At 39.9% G+C, this 22,111-nt stretch overlaps 1 protein-coding gene across 2 annotated transcripts in view; it reads right to left on the bottom strand.

Annotated features, from left to right (window-relative positions):
• The window catches only part of PIK3C2G (phosphatidylinositol-4-phosphate 3-kinase catalytic subunit type 2 gamma), a 305,535-nt gene that overhangs the window by 230,233 nt on the left and 53,191 nt on the right, over nt 1-22,111 (bottom strand). For both annotated transcript variants that reach the window (XM_065567969.1, XM_065567972.1), the window contains exons 9-12: nt 21,846-21,968; nt 14,452-14,485; nt 6,662-6,857; nt 3,455-3,577 (exon numbers count right to left, since the gene is read on the bottom strand). In XM_065567969.1, the coding sequence (XP_065424041.1) occupies nt 3,455-3,577; nt 6,662-6,857; nt 14,452-14,485; nt 21,846-21,968 (476 nt within the window). The remainder of the gene's footprint in view (nt 1-3,454; nt 3,578-6,661; nt 6,858-14,451; nt 14,486-21,845; nt 21,969-22,111) is intronic.

Below are 22,111 nucleotides of genomic sequence, written 5' to 3'. Positions count from 1 at the left end.
ACAAAGCCATCCATAATCTCACGCACATTGCCCAGAGTCACAGTCTTTTGGAGCAGGATGTGATTAATGGTCCTGCATGCTTCCATCAACACGAGTCCAACAGTCGACTTTCCCACTCCGAACTGATTAGCGACCAATCAGTAGCTGGAGTAGCCAGCTTCCACAATGCAATCGCCACACGCTTCTCCAGCGACAGGGTAACTTTCATTCTCGTGTCCTTGCGCCACAGGGCTGGGGCGAGCTCATCACACAGTCCAATGAATGTGGCTTTCCTCATCTGAAAGTTCCGCAGCCACTGCTCATCATCCCAGACATGCATCATGATGTGATTCCACCACTCAGTGCTTGTTTCCCGAGCCCAGAATCGGCATTCCACTGTGGTCAGCACCTCCGTGAATGCCACAAGCAATCCCATGTTGTAGCTTCTATGCATGGAGAGATCAATGTCGCACTCTTCTTGTCTTTGTGTTGGTCAGAGCGAGCAGCATACTGGTCAGCAGTTCAGGATCCATTCCTGCAGCCCAAAGAGGCAGGGCACGCAATATATAAACCGCTGAAAGATGGCGCCAAATGCGGACAGAAGCATGGGGATTTCTGGGATGCGAAGCAATGCATCACGGGTCATTGGGACAGGACCCAGGATGCCCCGCAACCCTCTCCGCCTTCCCACAAGTCTTAGAGGCAGAAAAGAAAGAGGTTCTCTGTGGGATAGCTTCCCAGAGTGCAACGCTCCAAATACCGCTGCAAGTGCTGCAAGTGTGAACACGCTATCGCGCAGGCAGCTGACAGTGTGAACACACAACAGCGGTTTCCCTTCAGCACTCTCTGAGCAGCGCTGTAACTGCCGGCATTATAACTTTGCCACTGTAGACGTGCCCTAAGGATATGTCTACACAGCAAAGAAAAACTCGCAGCTGGCCCAGGCCAGCTGACTCAGGCTTGCAGGGCTTGGGTTGTGGAGCTGTTTCACTGCTGTGTAGACTTCCAAGCTCAGGCTGGAGACTGAGCTCTGGGACCCTCCCACCCTGCAGGGTCTTCAAGCCGGGGCTCCAGCTTGAGTCCAGATATCCAAACAGCAGTGAAACAGCTCCGCAGCCTGAGCCAGCTGGCCTGGCCAACCATGGGGTTTTTCTTTACTGTGTAGACGTACCCTCAGAGTCAGTCTATTGCTGTGTACCCTGAAAGACCCAGATTACATACTTCCCTACAGAACTCCTATAATCTTCTCCTATAAATACAGATTTCCTGGGACGCATATTAGAAAGGTGACCACTTCTTAGGCAGCCAAGAATACCCATAAGACACATATTCACCTGATACTTCCCTAGCTGTACATTCCTCCTTACTTTTTTTGAACTGACTGAAAATGAACTGCTGCTTATCAGAAATCTCTGGAAGGCCACAATGCAAATCAGAATCAGCTTTCTTTTAATAAAGGAACAACTCTATTTTATTCTTTTCTTCCTTTCACATATATCTGATCCTTAGACTCACATCAGCAAATCGTTTCCTTTGTATTCCAGATAAGCAATGAGCTTAAAAAGAAAATGGTACTCAAATGGTGACAACCATTGAAAATAAATACAGAAAAAGAATTGTACACCATAAAGAGAACAATTACCTACGTTAAGCAGCATTGTAAAGATTCAAACAGTGAGCACTGTAGTTCTCTCCTTCAGCCCTGAACAACAATAAAATATTCAACACCAAAAATCAAGCAAGAGACAAAAATCACACAACACAATTGTAATTACATAACCCATGTCAGATGATTGCGTTTGTCAAACCAAACTTTACTTAAATGTATAACTTCAGTGGTCACCATTGAAAGGTCAACATTTGCCAACATTCGCTATATGGTAGTGTCTTAGACATCATTTTCAATAGGTAATAAGATGTAAACTGCTGAAAAGGTTTAGCTGATATAAAATACAAAACGTAAGCCAGTCAGGCTGCCCACACTCCTACTAAAGATTTTGTTATCCAATAGGATAATTACAGCAACAAAATTAGAGGGCCTGACATGAGAAATACGAAGAAAAACCCTACTCTGCATTACCATCTCAGCTCTATAGTAACTGAGTGTGGAATCTGTGTTGCTCCAAATGACTTCCCCTTCTGTCCTCCAAAACAGCTACTTCTATGGGGTTTATGCTTTTCTACTGATTAGCCTGTGTGCCCAACATCATTACTTTCTCCTGAGCACCTGCACAAGGGTAGGCAGAAACTTGGACTTAACCCTATCAGACCACATTCTCTCACATACCACAGTAAGGTAACTGTTGACTTTTTAACTGCTATCATTGTACACAGACAGTTGTAATAATAAAGAGAAAAGGCTGTACAGGAGGGAATGATTTTTTAAAAAAGATTATTTAATGACAAAGTTATGTTTAATTTTTCAGGTCAAGAAGTTAAAAACTGTCCTTCAGCTTCAATGGGAGCTGCACATGATTATCAGAAGGCAGACACTAGTGAAAACTTGTCCCTGTATGAACACACTTACACAGCAACCAGGAAACTCCCTGAATGTCCTTCTTTCTTCCATTGCAGAGATGGACTGAAGAAACTGAAGAAACTGAGGGTCCAGCCCGCAAACCCCATGGATCCTCTCAGGGAGGGAGATGGGGAGGGGGGAAGAGGAAGGGCCATCACTGCAGAGGCCTTATGTTTCTGTATAAAACTGAAGCTCACTCCCTGTTCCCTTGCAGCGCAGATCCCTTGTATCTGTTACACCAAGGACTCCTGGCTGACTTTTGTCCCAAAGCTCTTCCTCCCCCCTCTCCCCCACCCCTTTAAAGGTGGTTCCCCAGCATGGACATCCCTGTGCTGGAAAGTGAAATTTGTAGTATTGGGAACTGTACCTTTAAGTGGTTTAGCTTTCCAGGCAGAAAGTCTCAGGGAGGAGCACTGCAGAGACCTATGCTCTCATAGGCAGAGGCAGTTGGAAACTGTCTCACTGAATAAAAAGAATCTCTTTCAAGCACCTTGGATACAGAGGGATTACTGACCACCACAAATACAGCCTGGGGCTGCATTTACATTTCCCTTTAATTTATGCTCAGTCCCAGAAGGGTCCCCATAAGCCAGGCTCCCAGCGTGACCCATCTCCCTCCTTCTCCTGGCTTGTCCACTCCTTGCTCCCCACCCCTTCACTTACTGATCACTAGAATCCGTGGAGATTCTACTTGCAGAAAAAGGAACATCCATGCACAGAGGGTCCTTTTGGCCCACAATTGGTGCCCTAAATGCAGGATAATGAAAGATTAGAGAATATGTCCAGGTATCAACTTTTATCCATTGCACTTAGCTTTATATTACCATACTGGCGTATTTAGAACATTATTACTACCTGTGAAGATGCCTTTACCCCCTCCATTTTTTAGAATCTAATATTGGTTGTGTAAAATGAGGCAGACTAGCATCCTTCAAATGAAGATTAAAACTTACTTACTTCTCATTCCAGTTTGCCAGGAAAAAAAAAGACTTTTTAACTGGTATATTTTTGCAGTTCTTCACTTGACATATTTTCTTCCCAGCATAAGTTAAAGAACAGGAAAAAGAGAAGAGTTTGTAGCTACAAAGAAAAAGAAATGTAAAATATTAATTATAATTAAACATACCTTATGGAAGAAATTTGGGGTTAGCTAGTCAGAATGCTGAAAGGCTCATCCTTGAGGCTTATGCTAGTGTTTTAATAAAAACATATTATTGTTTTTATTGTTAGAGTAGAGGAGTGTTGGTCAGGATTCTTACGTTCTGTTCCCAGCCATGTTACTGACTGAGCCTGATCCATTACCACTGTAATCAATGAGAGTTTTGCCATTGACTTTAAGGTGCATAGGATCAGACCTCCATTATGTAACATTGGGCAACAGTAAACCTCTTTGTGCCCCAGGTTCCACATCTGTAAAGAGACGATAATGCTTACAGAGATGTGCAATTACTACTGTATGTGTATTTATTATTATGCTGGTCAGTGACAGCGTTGGACACTCATCTGGTTTAGTTTAGATTACGGTTGAAGTTTTGGGTTCAAAACAATTTCAGGGCTGTGGTTTGGTTTCAGATTCATCATCATTGAAATCATATGCAATATGAGCTCAAAATGGTGCAGTATGAGAATATCTGCTCTTCTTGAAAGGTTTCCATCTTCTTGCAAAACATGGTCTTCTTCCGAGATTCTGAACAAGAACTATAGGCATAGTGTAGAGCTAGGAAGTCAGATTTGAACAGCAAATCTGAAGGGGTTTGGTGACTCGAGGTTCCTATATTTGCCTTCTTTATAAAAGAATCAGTGTTGATTTTTTCCAAGAATATTAATTATTATATTATACATGTTTCTATTCAGCTGAGGCAGACAAAGATGAGGAGTCAGCAGAGAGAACTCCATGAAGAAAAAGAATGCAATACTTAATTATAACTAATAGGAATTGCATCTGGTTTTAAATATGACAACAATGACATTTATACTTTAGTCCTACAATTAATAAATGCAATTGTAAAATTATGAAACAAAAGATAAACACTGACAAGACAGAGTCCTGGATTGTTATTATTTAAATTGCAATAGAACACTGTAAGAATGCTTTATAAATACAGTCCCTACCCCCAAAGAACTTAAGCTCTAAGGCCTCCTTCCTGGAAAGTCGTATACTTAACTTTAAATGCTGTGAATAGTTTAATTTAAGTCAATAGGATCGCTTACAGTGCATGAAGTTTAGCACATGCTAAAGTCTTTGCAGGATCAGAGTTTAAATTAGGTAGACAACATGGAAAGCACAGATAAAATTAGAGGATAAGAGGGGGAAGGGATGACAATAAATCATATATAATTTGTATCATTATGTTGTTCTGTAACTTGTAAGGTTCTGCAAAAAGAAGAACAGGAGTACTTGTGGCACCTTAGAGACTAACAAATTTATTAGAGCATAAGCTTTCGTGGACTACAGCCCACTTCTTTGGATGCAGTGGGCTGTAGTCCACGAAAGCTTATGCTCTAATAAATTTGTTAGTCTCTAAGGTGCCACAAGTACTCCTGTTCTTCTTTTTGCGGATACAGACTAACACGGCTGCTACTCTGAAACTTGTAAGGTTCTGTACATTATCTATTTGAAGAAGAAAGTAAGGCTAGGAATGAGGAATCAATAGCACAGAGGTGGAAGCCAGTGACAGGAATCCAGCCAGCAGAAGTGAGTTTTAAGGAGAAGGACAGAAGTGAAGCTTGTTCTTTACTAGAACAAGGAAAGTTGTTGTAGGAAGTGAGGGGAGGAGGGAGCAGCTGGAAGAGGGGAAGACATGGGACAGGCAAACAAAGGAAGCAACAAGATGAGAAGAACAGCAGGAACATAGCTGTACAAAATTGCAAACAGGCCGAAACAAGAGCTGAGATGTGAGGGTCAGAATTGTGCAGTGCCTTAGAAGAAAGAGTGAGAAATTTGAATGTGAAAAGAGGCAGGGAGCCAGTAAAGGCACCAGAGAAAGGTAGGTTACAGAGCTGCAGTGGTAGGAAAGGAAGGCTATTTTAGCAACTGAATGTTGGAAAGATCTGAGAGGGAGATTTAGAAAGAAAAATTATTCTCATTTTCTCATATGTCTGTATATTGAGATGGAGCTCAATGATCAGTGGCCTCTAGGCCACGTATAATTTCACATCTTAGTGGTAAATCCTTAAAATAAAATGCACTGGGAACAGTACAACCATCTGCAGAATCAGAGCGGTGATTATGCTTCTGTATCTATTATCTTCAGTAATGCAAATTTTCTGAAATTTTTATTAAACTGCTAATTATAGCTAAATGCTGTATAGTACATTCCTTTGCTAATGTTCTAATGCAAATGATCCCATTGTGTTTTAATTAGTCATCTGCAATTCAGGGGAAAGTGGGTGCATGGGAAAAACATTAATAAAAATCTGGAAAACAGCATGTCCCCCTATAACAATAACGCTGCCAGATTGCAGTCATATGACCCTCTCTTGATTGCCTTGGTGTGGTGAGGGGAAAGTGTTCACTTTACAATAAAGTAGGAAAACCAGCCATTTGAAGAGACACTAATTGAACAAATAAATAATGTGGCAGAGATTATTTATATTCGTTTTTTTCTTTTATTAAAGTGGTCTCCTTCTGTTTTTCTCTGTGGTGCTTAATGTACCAGATACACTCAGGCCTATAAAACTACAAATGTATTTAACCATCATCTGTAAACAAAAATTGTCCCTGCATAGGTGTAGCCCGGTAATCATGGTTTAAATACATCTACCATGAATGCCATTGTTAAGGTCAAATTCAGACCTGCTGTAAGCAGGTGCAGCTCCATTGACTCAGCAAGATGGCCTGGAACCAGGAGCCACTCATTATGCAGGGCCCACATGAATCCTGCCACACCCCTCTCTGTGGGGAGGTAGCAAACCCCTCTCCCCCTTCATCCACAACCCTCTCTCTTGGCAGGTCTCTCGCTAACACACACCTGCCAGGGCAGCTACCCACCCTACCATTGTCCTCCCACACTTGTCTGGTGCAGATGCCTAGGTTGCTTCCTGAGTCCTCCACCTATGCTCCCCTACCATCTTTATTGACATGCAGCAGCCATGCATTGCAACTAGCTGTAACACACGCGAGGGAAAGAAGCCCTTCTTAAGAGAAGGGCTGGCACCTCCTACCTTTTCAGCCAGGCTGCTGGGATGTTGTGGGCTGCATAAACAGTGAAGCTAAAGTGGGGATCTAGGTCGACATCTGCACATGAAGGGCTTCTAAGTATTTTTGCAGGCTGAAAATCTGTGTGAAAGCTGCTGCTGAAAACATGGATGAGATGGGAGATGGCTGCAGACAGCTCTGTCACAGCATTCTCTATCAAGACTGGGGGGGGGAAATAAAGGTTAGCAATAGGTCATTGGTAAAGAAGCATATTTATCATAAGACATCAATTATGGCTTTGAAATTCCGCCTATTAAAATTTAATTAAAATGACAATCTACCAAGTGAAGCCAATTAGCCATCTGTGTTCCTGAAAGCCATCTTAGCTCATTTTCTGGTATATCAATAGTCCTTTACTACAATATCTTCAGACTAAGGCATTTACAAAGGAAGATTTTTTAAAGTCAGGGCACTTCAGATACATCATTTCAGTCTCTTAATTCCCACTCTGTGGGGATATTTATCATGTTTTCTGCAGCTAAGCAACTATTTAGTTCAGGGGACCTGGCAACATAGTTAATAAGAGTTGAGAACTAGTGCAAGTTAAATGTTAATACTATGTGATTTTGCAATGTATATTGTAGGACATGTATAGTAATTTATTAATCTATAATACACTTGTATTCAGACATAAAATAGATAATGGCTCCAATTCTCTGTTGTTCTGCTTCTATGCCCACTGACTTTTAGCCACATTTGTATTCTCCATATTTCTTGGGGCAGCCTGAATCCCAGTGCAAGTTGGAGCCCCAAGCAGGACTGGAATAGAGCTGGTGTGAAAGGCTTTATGTCAGTTTTCTTGGTGTAGGGGGCATGTCATGAAGGAAGGGAGACAGCCAGAGTGCAATGTGCTGGGTATTCTTGGTTAATCTAGTGCCAGAATGTTTTAAAATACTCTAGGGTTGCTGTTATATCTTCGGAGGCAACAGTTTTAGGAAGAAATCACTGGAGACACAGAGAGCTGTAAACCTTGGAGCAGCCATTTATTGCTACACACAGAACTAACCAACAGCCAGCCAAAACAGGCTGGGCTATCCCTTAATAATCTAACTCAGTTGCCATAGCAACACAATTCTATTACCACGACAACCAAATACACAACAGTTGCCCTTGCCTTTCCCCTCACAACCCTCCTTACTTCCCAAGGTATGTGGGTAGCCAAGACTAACAGCTAGTCCACCTATTGCTATACAGTACTTGTCTCCAGGAGTGGCCAATAGTGGATGATGCAGAGGAAGACCCAAGCATCCATAACGTATCTACTTGCTTAATACTGTAGCACAGGGGAAATGTCTGCTTAACCGAAGTTAATTTTCTTCCCTGAAGCGAGAGGATCAATATCCCTTTTATTCTAGCTAGTGCACGTGCAGATATTATTCAGATTCATATACATTTCTAAACCTTTCTGTAAATTTTTGTAAGATTTAAAAAAATCTTATAGGATAAACATGCCACATACTATAATTAATATTTGATTCTTTCCCTATCCCATTAAGAGTTTGAAATCTGGAAATGTTTAGGTGAATTGTTACATTGCCCAAGCTCATTTCAGCTGCAGTAATTTATCTGACTATATTTTAAAAGCATGCCACTATGATCTTATCTTAGCATAACTGTGACCATTTGATCATACAGGACCTGAAAATTACAGAGATGGGGTCTCTAAAATAACATGTAGACTGTACGTTACAATTCAAGTTGTTGTATGAGAGTTGCAAAATGGATCATGGAGACCTGATATGAATAGCAAGTAAGAAAGATGCAATCAACCCTAAAATATCCATAAATATCATACAAAATATACTAAATTCTATCATTCACAGGTGCGGTACCTCCAAAATTATTGCACCCTTCTTGTCTCAGACTATCCATACATCGAAACTAGAGGATACAGTTTAACTGGACTACTTTTTCATTATATTCTATTAATCTCAATGCATGTCCAATCACAAGTGTGCACAGATGAATGGGTTAGAGTGTATTTTGCCATCTATGGTTCTGATTCAACAAAGCACTTAAGTAGGTGCCTGAATTTAAGCAGCTGCTTAAGTCCCACTGAAGTTAATGAGTCAATGCTAAGCTGAACCGGGACCTATATATTGTCTACATGTGGGAGGTGTCAACTTGTTTTGCCTTTCATTCCCGGAAATATGCCTCCAAATCATAGCTCCAGAAAAGAATGGCTACAACACTGCCTCTTATGGTGTTGTGAATGCCTCTTCTGGATCTGAATAACGAGTAAATGTATAGTTTGATAGGCTAACAAAACTCTCAATCCTCTTCAATCTATTTTTGTTTATACTTCTCTCTGCTCTTTTTCTCGTCTGCTCTCCATTTTCCTATTCATTCGTTTTACTATTTCTCTTCTCCATCTATCCTCCTTTTGTATTGCCTGCACCTTTTACTGGGCCCTTTTCCTATCCTCAAAGCCACTCTCATGTCCCTGTCACTCCTGTAAACAATTTTGTAATTTCCATACTAAGCCTTTCATTGTGTTCTTCGGTGCTCTACAGAATTACATTCAACCACATCTACATGTCCTAGGAGCTCCAACACAGGTTTGATGAGAAAGGGGCATATTTAGAAATACAAAGAAGGTGCTCTCTTGTGCCAAAATAGTATACATAAATGCATCTGATCCAAAATGGATTAATTTGAGTGAGAGTTTGTGAACATACAGTCAAGAGCTGTCTGGAGGCAATTATTTAGTGAAGTCAAGGTCTTTTCACTTGTCCAAAGTGGAATGTATGTACAGACAGTCCCTTCCTATCTGCAGGCAGTCCCACTGAGGTCAATGGCTGCAAGATAAAGCCAATAATAACTACAATTTGCAGAAGGTTTTTCTCATCTCTTTGTAAAAGACAGTGAAACATAGCTCAGAAGCATTTTAAAATGCCAACTACAACCCTCAGTTTGTTGAAACATGCCCTTTGGCCTCCAGTGTTTCTTACATAATCACATGTTGAAAGCTGTAGGACAATGTTTCAGATTATATGTACAGAACAAGATAATATGAGAATACATTAACCAAACCAGAATAGAAAAGCTTTTTTTAAATGACAAGAATCAGAAGACACATGGATGAGCTTCCAGATAATGGAATTATCCGTTTATATTCTTAGGTATATTGTGGCTGCGGAAGGAATGACGATGGATCAAACTTCATACTTTGGAGCTAAAATATGTCACATTGATGGAACAATATGTATACATACACTAGCCTTGCTATATCACCATGAAAACTTACTAGTACAAGCACAAAATGCACTCTTACTATGATTGTGGTGATGAATGTGAAAAAAATTGATATTTTACATGACAGAAAAATTACCTACACCAAGCAAGCTGATGAATAGAACTTCACAAGGCTATTATAGACCAGATTATACTGTGCACTAACCTAATTTTGCAGAAGAGTAGATCTGATAAGTCCCTTTACAGATTAAACTGAATGCAGAGTGCTCCAAACAAATAAAAGAATGGCCCCTGGTGCATCTTCTACTGTGATTACTTAGTGTCTTAATATATTTTGAGGTAAAGTGCAAGAATCTTCCTAAAGTAATATTCAGTCCAGTGTATAAATAGATGGATGTTCATTTTTAACTCCTGAAAGTAGCAGGTACACTTTTTTTCTTGACATCAAAGCCTAGGGCTGTAACCAGAGAGGGCCGAGTGGGGTGCAAACCTGCAGGAGTGGAAAAATGGGGCAGGGAAAAAACAGTAGGGGGTGCAAATGTGCTTGCTTGCCCCGGGAGCTAAAATGGCTAGCTACAGCACTGCCAAAGCCCACTCATCTCTGATTTATTTACTATGGGACCTCAATTTAAAATCCCTTTGCAGCTTCTAAGACAGATAGAGCCGTTTCTTTCCACTCTTCATTCATTAAGCAGGACCTCAATTAACAAAACTAGAGACACAAATATCTTGGCAGGTTTGTAAGCGTCCATTACTCACAATGGCTGGGCAAAATCTTTGTTATATAGTCAGGTGTTACATAAGCTTTGGTGTACCATGTCACTATTTGTTCATGAAGCCAACTACTCCAGTTGCTTTTTGTGATTCATGGAGTTTAATGCCAGAAAAGACCATTATGCTCAGCTAGTTTTAACATGGCATAACACAGGCTGAAAATGTGACCCAGTAATTCCTGCATATTCATAACTTCTGTCTGGTCTAAAGCCGACATCCAAACTTGATTTAAAGACTTCAGGTGATGGTGGAAACCATTTCATCCCAAGATAAATTGTTCAACTGGTTAATTATTACCCTCACTGTTAAAAATTTGCACGCAATTTCTAGTCTGAAATGATTTAGTTTAAGTTCTCCACCACTGTGATGTGGACATGCCCACTGGGAAATGGACTGAGACCATACATGATGAAATTCAGCTTCTGCAATGCTCTCCACAAAACACATTAATCCTTGCACATACTCTCTTTACAGAGAGAATTCCTCCTCCAGTAAGCAAAATTAAGTAAGCAATTTAGTAACTGAAAGTGTTGACTTTTACACCTGCAGCATATACTTTCTAGACTTTGGAAAACAAAGAATAAAATAAGTTAGCATATACCAGATTGCTTTCTTTCTTTCTGCTCCAATATTATAATTTTATGTATTGTTTTAGTCTTAGGCCTTCTGTCAGGGTGAGCATTTTGTTGTTGTTGTTGTAGATTATGTCAGCTCAATACATGTTAAATATGCCCTCTGTACTCCTGTATACACATTCCCTCCAGTTAGTGCATGAACATTGTTTCAATGGCTGAATGGAATCTCAGACAAGAAAAGCTTAACATTCTTGTGACGCCTGACAGCTAATATGGAGAACACAGTATTAAAACTGCATCTACCTAGCTATTTTAAGAAAAAGAGCAAGCCCCCTGAATACAATTCCTAAACCAAAGAACTTCATTAAGACACAATTAAAGTTGTAGTACTACTTAGAACACTGAAGTGATCACAAAAGGTAGGAAATTAAAAGGGTATGATACAGAAAACCCCTGAAAACTAAAAATATTCTGTTTAGAAGTGGGCAATATTTTTTCACACAACTTTTTTTCTACAAAATTTGCAGATTCAGTGACACCGAAAATGTTTTGAGTTTGTATTGGTTTTACCAAATTTTTTTTTCTTCAAAATGAACAAAGAGAGAAAGTTGAACCATTTTGTTTAAACATTTTAGAAAAACCAAGATGTGATTGTTTGGATCAAAGTGACTTTTTGTTTAGAAATGGCCTTCAATTTAAAAATGCAACAATGTGAAAAAGGCTCAAAATCAAAACAAAATGTATTGTTCAATCCAAAATAATTTTTTCTCAACTTCGTTTAACCAAGAAAAAAAATAGGCAAAAATGGGTGTGGTAAAAAAAGGTTTTTCAGTTTTTCATTAAAAGAATGGAAAATTTCCACAGAAAATTTGAATAAAGCAAATGTATTGTTTCTTTTAAAAATGTTTGTGGAAAATACTTAAGATTTTCTAATCAGTTCTAGAAATAATTGTCAAATTCCAAAAAGAATTAGTCAAACTTTACATCTTTAGCAGTGCCATGAGAACGTCAGTAATCCTCAAGCAGTGAGGATATCTATTTTACATTCCCTCCAAAAGATGGCATCTCTAGCAGCACAGAGGAAAGATAGTCACTTGAACAACTCCCCTTTATGGTGCACAGATAGTCTTCAGGAATGCCTCCGACAAAGTACTGACCAAATATTAAGGCTGCTTATTCTGTCAGATATGAACTCAGGTAGTAATTTCATTAGAAGGCTCCATACTCTAATACTGTACAAACCATTAATCCATTACAGCTTCACAGAAGACAAACAGGATGAGTTTTGTATAAACTTGCTTCTCGGTCTGTCTGTCTATAACCTGGATCATAATAAACCCACAATGTCAAATCTTTATTGACTTGAATAATCGTATTCTCTATTTTATGGGAACATGCTGTTGTGCAGACAAGTGGGAAGTCTAGAAATGATCATCTTTCCCCATCACAAGTTAAAATTAATAACAGAAAAAAGTTTAATAAAAATAGCTTAAAAATACAATGCAAACAGCATCACCAGGATTTAACCTGTTTGAATACTAAGATGCCAACAAGTTCTGACAGGATCTCACTGCAATCAGTAATGTGCAGTTCCTAAGGGTACATTGCAGAATGGATTCAGCAATGCTTATGAAATTAAGTGTGTAGCCAGAACAAATACAAAAGCCTTCAACTGAAAAAGACTGACACTTTTCTGGCATAAATAAAAGGGTGTAGACCAGCAGATAGGCAAAAATCTGTTAGAGATCTATAATGCTCTTCAATACATCAAACAGATTTTCTTTGAGGAAAGTGCTGATTCAGTAAAACCCAAGCTTGCATATAGCCTTATAAAGAGGAATGGTTTAAATTCTTTCCATGAGGGTGTTTTAAAGAGAGTGCGGAAGAAGATGCATAAGGTGTATGAGGGATAGATGGTAATTAGCAACTATTAATTCCTCTCATGTTTAGCAAATTGTTGCCATAACTAGAGTTGAACAAAGCTCATGGGATAAAAAACTTCTTCCAAGGGGGAGGAATTCCACAGACCATAGGTGCCTCCTGTTCATGGTACTTGCATGCTCACCTCTCTGCTATGCACAAGGACACTTTGCTCTTTCCTGCAGGTGAGGATGTAGGTGCTCTTTATACAACTGTGTTATTATTTAATTTATTTATTTGTAATGAATTTGAAAAATGCTGGAATGACCAACCTGGAGTCTAAAATCCAGAATACAGGTACAGTTGGTTAGAGCTACAAGCTATCCTGCCATTGATCTGGTCACCATACCTCAGCCCTGACCAGAACCATCTCTAAAAACTTGTCTATACAGAAAACTTTTCCTGAATAGCTATTCCTGATTTATTCAGGAACAAGAGTGTCCATCCATGGAGTGCCTTATTTTGAATTATGTTAATCCATTTTGGAAGCAGATTGAGCTAATTTGGAATAAAATAGACAGAGCTAATCTGGAATAGTCAATCTGCTTTAAATTCACAGTTTCTCTTATTCTGGATCAACTTTCATGTATAAACAAACCCTAAACATGAAGGGCTTTTACATTCTTTGCATCCATTCAGTTCTCAGAAACTCAGATCATACTGCAACGAAGAGTGATTGATACAAATTTTTATATATATTTGCAACATGGACATCAGTCTGAGTAAATAAACTGAGACCATTTAGTTAATTCACATAAGACATCAAACACCAATCAGGCAGTAACAATTTTCAGTCCCTACTAGTCTGGTCTGATTTGAACTAGGGGGACTAAAGATGGATGGTTGTTTGCCCCCATTACCATTTTACTAAATCACTTAAATTATATTACTAGCATAACAGCACCAGAGTTTATAAAGAGGGACAGAAATGTTACAGACAAACCTAAATTTGCACCTTCACCGTGGTGCTTCATTTCTTTCTTTCCAGCAGGAGAAGGGAGATTAAGGACAACCTCTAAAAGGGGCTCAATCCACTTTGCCTTTTAAAATGCCCACTATAACTGACTAGATTTTCTAATCTGAGAAAAAAATGACTATTTTATCTCTAAAATGAATTGGAGACAATATAATGATCTATATAGACTTTGAAACACTTGCATTTGCTTTACTTACAGAAAATGGTTTACACTATAAATTAAGAAATGAATTCTTTAACATTAATTCAAATTGAAGAATGCGCATTTTGCTAATTGTTTATTGTTTGTATTAATGTGTAAAATAAATGTCTTTACCTCTGACTGGAGTTTCTACGTTTTGAAGTGAATTCTAAAAAGACAAGAAAAAATCATGAATATTTATAATGCAGAAAAGACAGAACACCAGCTTTTATTGCTGTGAGAGATGGCATTGGTCAGGCACAGAGATTTCCTATGGGAACTGCGTGTAGGTAAACTGGTGTTGGGGCAAAAGGGAGAAGTATAGATCATGAGAGAAACGTACAGGAATTTGACTCAGGAGATCAGGGTTTGGTTTCTATTCGTACCACAAGCTTCCTGTATGATCTTAGGCAAGTCACTTAGGGTACAGCTACACAGCCCACAGCAGTGAGTCTCAGAGCCTAGGGAGACAGATTCGGCCTTGTGGGGCTTGCACAACAATAGCTGTGTAGCCTCTGTGGCTCAGGCTGGCGCTTGGGCTCTAAAGCCTAGGGGATCACAATATCTTCTCTCCCCCACCCTGAGTGTGCCTTGTCTATTTCTATAAGTTATTCTATGTAGACAGATGTCAGAGCCCCATTAACTTTTGCAAACAGGGTGCCTAAAATTTAGGCTTCCAATTCCTAGCGAGATAGCTAGATCGGAAGCTTGATTTTCTACAAGTGATGAGCAGGCAACATCGCCCACTTCCTTCACTGGGAGCTGCCTGGTGCTCAGAACCTCTGAAAGATCAGACCAATTATTTATGTGCATAAATAATTTAATAGACGATTCTTTAAAATTTAATTTTAACCAGCTGCACCACCAAGTCCTCACTTGCAATAAGCACCATTCATATGTTAATATTGACCAAGATGCTATAAATGCATTGCTGAAGTATAAAGCTGAAACATAGATGTAACCCCTTTGGGGTTTAGAGAGCATGGCCCTTTAAATCTTTTTCCTAAGGGGGAGGGGGAGAGTAAGAAAAAAGGAGGGAAACTCCAGGGGGCAGCACTGGAGCTCCAAGGAGAGGGAGAGGCAGCCAGAGGCCCTGGAAAAGTGAAGCAGAGAGAACCTGCCCGAGGCCTGAGACAGACAGGGCCGATCGGGGACAGCCCAGGACAGGAGCCAGGAGGAGCACTGTGCCAGGGAGGAATTGCCCGAGAAGGACAGGCCAGAGGTGGACCAAGTAACACGGCTGCCCAGAGCTGCATGGGGCTGTGAGTACTGGAGCTTGGGACTCTGCATTGAGGACAAGGAGGGAGGCTGTAGCTAGTTAAGTGGGGAGGTGGTCGCTCTGTGTGGCTTTGCAGAGAGCGGCAGAAGATGGCACTGGAGGGGTTTGTTGGGGAAAGTTCACTGGCGCCGAAGACGACCAGGAGCACCCAAGACTCGCCAATAGACTGGAACTTTGAACCAGTTATGCATCCTGATTTCAGGCTTTCAGTAGACAGGGACATATACCCATGGAACCCCGCAGGAAACCTACACTACTTTGGCAGCTATGTTGATGGGTACTACAGAAACACCTAAACCAGACATATTAGATAAGAACATAAGAACGGCTGTACTGGGTCAGACCAAAGGTCCATCTAGCCCAGTATCCTGTCTACTAACAGTGGCCAATGCCAGGTGCCCCAGAGGGAGTGAACCTAACAGGTAATGATCAAGTGATCTGTCTCCAGCCATCCATCTCCACCCTCTGACAAACAGGCTAAGGACACCATTCCTTACCCATCCTGGCTAATAGCCATTAATTGACTTAACCTCCATGAATTTATCCAGTTCTCTTTTAAACGCTGTTATAGTGCTAGCCTTCACAACCTCCTCAGGCAAGGAGTTCCACAAGTTGACTGTGCGCTGTGGGAAGAAGAACTTCCTTTTATTTATTTTAAACCTGCTGCCCATTAATTTCATTTGGTGGCCCCTAGTTCTTGTATTATGGGAACAAGTAAATAACTTTTCCTTATTTACTTTTTCCACATCACTCATGATTTTATTTACCTCTATCATATCCCCCCTTAGTCTTCTCTTTTCCAAGCTGAAAAGTCCTAGCCTCTTTAATCTCTCCTCATATGGGACCTGTTCCAAACCCCTCATCATTTTAGTTGCCCTTCTCTGAATCTTTTCTAATGCCAGTATATCTTTTTTGAGATGAGGAGACCACATCTGTACACAGTATTCAAGATGTGGGCGTACCATCGATTTATATAAGGGCAATAAGATACTCTCCGTCTTATTCTCTATCCCCTTTTTAATGATTCCTAACATCCTGTTTGCTTTTTTGACCACCACTGCACACTGCGTGAACGTCTTCAGAGAACTATCCACGATGACTCCAAGATCTTTTTCCTAATTCGTTGTAGCTATATTAGCCCCCATCATATTGTGTATATAGTTGGGGTTATTTTTTCCAATGTGCATTACTTTACATTTATCCACATTAAATTTCATTTGCCATTTTGTTGCCCAATCACTTAGTTTTGTGAGATCTTTTTGAAGTCCTTAACAGTCTACTTTGGTCTTAACTATCTTGAGCAGTTTAGTGTCATCTGCAAACTTTGCCATCTCACTTTTTACCCCTTTCTCCAGATCATTTATGAATAAGTTGAATAGGATTGGTCCTAGGACTGACCCTTGGGGAACACCACTAGTTACCCCTCTCCATTCTGAGAATTTACCATTTATTCCTACCCTTTGTTCCCTGTCTTTTAACCAGTTCTCAATCCATGAAAGGACCTTCCCTTTTATCCCATGACAACTTAATTTATGTAAGAGCCTTTGGTGAGGGATCTTGTCAAAGGCTTTCTGGAAATCTAAGTACATTATGTCCATTGGATCCCCCTTGTCCACATGTTTGTTGACCCCTTCAAAGAACTCTAATAGATTAGTAAGACACGATTTCCCTTTACAGAAACCATGTTGACTTTTGCCCAACAATTTGTGTTCTTCTATGTGTCTGACAATTTTATTCTTTACTATTGTTTCAACTAATTTGCCTGGTACTGATGTTAGACTTACTGGTCTGTAATTGCCAGGATCACCTCTAGAGCCCTTTTTAAATATTGGCGTTACATTAGCTATCTTCCAGTCATTGGGTACAGAAGCCAATTTAAAGGACAGGTTACAAACCATAGTTAATAGTTCCACAACTTCACATTTGAGTTCTTTCAGAACTCTTGGGTGAATGCCATCTGGTCCCGGTGACTTGTCACTGTTAAGTGTATCAATTAATTCCAAAATCTCCTCTAGTGACACTTCAATCTGTGACAATTCCTCAGATTTGTCACCTACAAAAGCTGGCTCAGGTTTGGGAATCTCCCTAACATCCTCAGCCGTGAAGACTGAAGCAAAGAATCCATTTAGGTTCTCTGCAGTGTCTTTATCGTCTTTAAGCGCTCCTTTTGTATCTTAATGATCCAGGGGCCCCACTGGTTGTTTAGCAAGCTTCCTGCTTCTGATGTACTTAAAAAACATTTTGTTATTACCATTTGAGTTTTTGGCTAACTGTTCTTCAAACTCCTCTTTGGCTTTTCTTATTACATTTTTACACTTAATTTGGCAGTGTTTATGCTCCTTTCTATTTACCTCACTAGGATTTGACTTCCACTTTTTAAAAGATGCCTTTTTATCTCTCACCACTTCTTTTACATGATTGTTAAGCCACGGTGGCTCTTTAGTTCTTTTACTGTGTTTTTTAATTTGGGGTATACATTTAAGTTGGTCCTCTATTATGGTGTCTTTGAAAAGCGTCCATGCAGCTTGCAGGGATTTCACTTTAGTCACTATACCTTTTAATTTCTGTTTAAGTAATCCCCTCATTTTTGCATAGTTCCTCTTTCTGAAATTGAATGCCAAAATGTTGGGTTGTTGAGATGTTCTTCCCACCACAAGGATGTTAAATGTTATTATATTATGGTCACTATTTCCAAGTGGTCCTGTTATAGTTACCTCTTGGACCAGCACCTGTGCGCTACTCAGGATTAAATCGAGAGTTGCCTCTCCCCTTGTGGGTTCCCATACCAGCTGCTCCAAGAAGCAGTCATTTAAAGTATCGAGAAATTTTGTCTCTGCATTTCGTCCTGAGGTGACATGTTCCCAGTCAATATGGGGATAATTGAAATCCCCCACTATTATTGAGTTCTTAATTAATAGTTCTTAATAAGTAAGTGGTCCATATATCCCTAAGAATCAAGGGGAAAAAATGTGTCATCAGTAGCCAAAAAAAACTGCACTGTATTTTTATGGGGCCAAAACTCCTACTCATGACTTCAATGTGAGTTTTGCTTGAATAAGGACTAGAGGAACTGACCCATCATCAAATATCAAACTGCTGAATACTGATTCAGTCTAAATATAGTGATAGATATGATGAGCTAAGTTATACCTCCTGAAGATCTGGCTCATCATTTATCCATACCTGCACATATATACATATTATACATACATACAGAGATATAGATATATGAGATTATACTAGAAAACTGAGTTGAACTTGAGTTTCTATGCATACAGGAAAATATTTGTCTGCTTTTATTACATTTATAATTCAGCTGCCTCTGGATGAGAAGCAGCTGTTTTTGCAGAAAACCTGAACTTTTGAGGGGCTGCCCAAATCTAATCAACTGTTCTAGCACTTGTTTCTGAAAAAAGTAGGAAACAAGAAGCAGCAAAGGCATTTGCTGGCACGGGAACCATTTGGTAGCTGACTTTTTGAAGTCAGTTGTTAATCAGCTCTGTCTCATGAAGGAGGGAGGGGGTGTCACTCAAGGTCATGGACAGCCTTCAAAAGAAGGCTTCAAGGGAACGTGAGCTAGGTCAGCTAACCAAGCCTGAAGGAAATGTTGATAGAAGAGAAATCTCACCAACATGAAGCTACTTCTTTGTAAAGTTTGTATCTATCTAGATGTTCTATTCAGGGCTGGGGAGAAAGTATTTTATCAGAAAAGAATCCACGATACTTTCTTTTTAATGTTCAGAGGAGGCCACCACCATCATCATTTATTACTTGCTTTACAGTGGCACCTAGAGATCCTAGCTGAGACCAGGTTTCCATTGTGATAGGTGCTTTGCATGCAAATAATAAGAGGCAGCTCTTGTCCTGAAGAGCTCACAATTTAACTAGACAGGACAGAAAAAGCATTATTATTATTACTGTGCCTATTTTCAGTATAGGAAACTTGGGCACAGAGAGACTGTGTTACTTGGTTAACATTACAGAGGATGTCTCTGGCAGAGCAATGAACTGAGCCAGTGCTGGGAGTACAAGAGAAACCCACTACAGGAACATGTGAACTGGAGTTCTCGCTACAGAACAGATCAGATTAGGATTTGGCTTATCTCACTTAAGTGCTGAATCGCCAAACAATCCAGTTTACAGTTTTATAGGACCTGGAACACTGACCCCGAAGAAAAGCAGAGCCCAAGCTTTCTCAATGGATTTTATTCATTAACAGAAATTTAAGACTCATGTAAGAAGACTGCAATCATAGCCCCCCCCCCCCCCCCGCACACACACACTCCCCAGTTCACTGCTGCATTTAGGATGCAGTTTTCTGATTAGAGGTGTCCAAAGCAGGCCATGATTTGGATATTTCTGTCTCTGATTTCAAATGGAATGTCTGAAAACTGATTCTGGCAAGTTAGGCAAGCCTGACCGAAACTGGATGTAGGTTGCTTCTTAGGATTTGGGTTCAAGGGTGCTGATGAAATAAAGGGAAAGTGGAATCTCCCTTCGCCTGGGGGGAAATCCATTTCCCAACGCAGTACCAATTTGAAAGAATCAGTCTCGGCCGCCTTCCTTTTTATACTTTTTAGTTCATTTCTAAAGGAACATTTATCCCATAATTAGCCTTTTCCCCATGCCAAAGAACTGGGTTCTTCGGCCATCTGTTTATTAAGAGCATGGCACTGAAGAAAATACTCTGTTCGTGTGGAAGATTTTTAACTCTGTCCCCAGAAATGGTAGATGGACTCTACAGATGAAAGGCAATAAGTCTTGTCATAAACGGATGTAGTTTCTTTTATTTATTTCTCTACTGCATTTGTCACCTGAAATACCAGAAGAATATTCTTGTGAATATTTGTATTTAAATTAACACCACACCAGAGGATGTATGGTATTTCACAGACCCATTTAGATTGGAAGCTCCACATGACAGCGATTTAAACACTTATCAATGAAGCACCAAACATATTTGGAGTGCTATATAAACTAGACTTAACAACAACGAACAATGAAGCAGAAGAAATGCTAGGGAAGAAATTAAAGGAAACCAATTGGTCTCATTTACTGTGAGAAAATTGAGCTATCCACTCTTATGGCATAGTCTAGGAGGACTGAACATACGGCTAGGAAATAAGATTTTCTGAGTTCAAATTCCAGTTCTTCTACTAACTCACTATGTACCCTTTGGCAAGTCCATTTCACACCTCAGACTCAGGTTTACTCAGATAAAAATACTTGGAGAGAATGATGATTTTATTGGGGTTTGAAAGTGTGAAGAACACAGGTTTAAATGACTAACCGGATGTGTGTAATATGCCATAAAAATCTGTGCCATGTATCACTGTCATGCTATGTGAAATGCTACAAAACAACTAAATTAGCTTTCCCCAATCACAGCTTTGGAGTATCATCATGGTATTCACAACCCAGACAGCAGGCCTATTCGTACAAATTCTTTTTGGGTAGATTAGTGTCTCTCCACACTCTTCTTCTAACCCATTTCCCCCCCCCCCCCCCCCGCCTTAAGAAGATTGTTCTTATATACATCACAAGATTTATGGGCTAAAACTTTGTTCTGATATTTGGTTATTTAACTAAGTGTACTGTGCAGGAGATAAAATGATAGATTGTGGATGAAACTAAGATCTGGGCAAACCAGCAAGAATGGGTCCAATCTTGCAGTCCCTTCCACATGAAAACTCAAGTCAATGAGTAAGGACAGCAGGATAGAGACCACTTATGGGAAGACAGAGGAAAACTTAAACTTCTTAAAACGCTGAAGTAGAAATTTCATTAATGTGAGAAAACATTAGCATGACTAACTCACAGTGATTAATGGCCTGATTTTCAGTAGTGCAGAGTACCTGCGTTCCCCAGATGCTGACTTAAAATGGAGCTTTGAGTGCTCAGAACCTCCGCTAACCTAATCCTACATGACTTGTCCAAGGTCACACAAGAAGTCTATGGCAGAGCTGGGAACATAATCCATCTCTCCTATTTCCAAGTTCAGTACCTTACCCACAAGACCAATCTTTTATTGCTTTCTAGTCATACGTTTCATTGCTCACAATCTTTTCTCTTTTTAAGCTGCTTCTTCCTAATATTCATCTCTGAGAAAATAAGTAGCAAGGCAGTACCTTGACCCTTCATCATGATCAATGAAGAAATGAATGATACCTACTTAAGTTATGGTGTCCAAGAGGGAATAGGACATCAGCACTTCAGGCCAACCTTGTAAAGGTTTCAGTGCATCCTTTACCTGTGTTTTTCCCAGTGGCACTGAATGGAGTTTCTTGACTGCATCAGTAATAGCCCTGGTTTCCACAGAACAGAGAACGCTGCAGATTGCTTTAGCTTCTTCAATCACTTTATCCACTTTATGCTGTTGACAGCAAGGAGAAAAAACCCATTTAATAGAAATACCTCACAAAAAGCTTATCACTAAGTAAAACTGAAGTCAGTGGGTGCATCCAAAAATAAGTCTGGCACAAAAGACAAGACATCATACATAAACCCAGGAATTTT

This window comes from Chrysemys picta, chromosome 1 (genome assembly GCF_011386835.1).
Source record: "Chrysemys picta bellii isolate R12L10 chromosome 1, ASM1138683v2, whole genome shotgun sequence".
Taxonomy (NCBI): Eukaryota; Metazoa; Chordata; order Testudines; family Emydidae; genus Chrysemys; species Chrysemys picta.
Note: the sequence above shows the minus strand (reverse complement) of the source record. Positions and strands in the feature narration are given on the sequence as shown.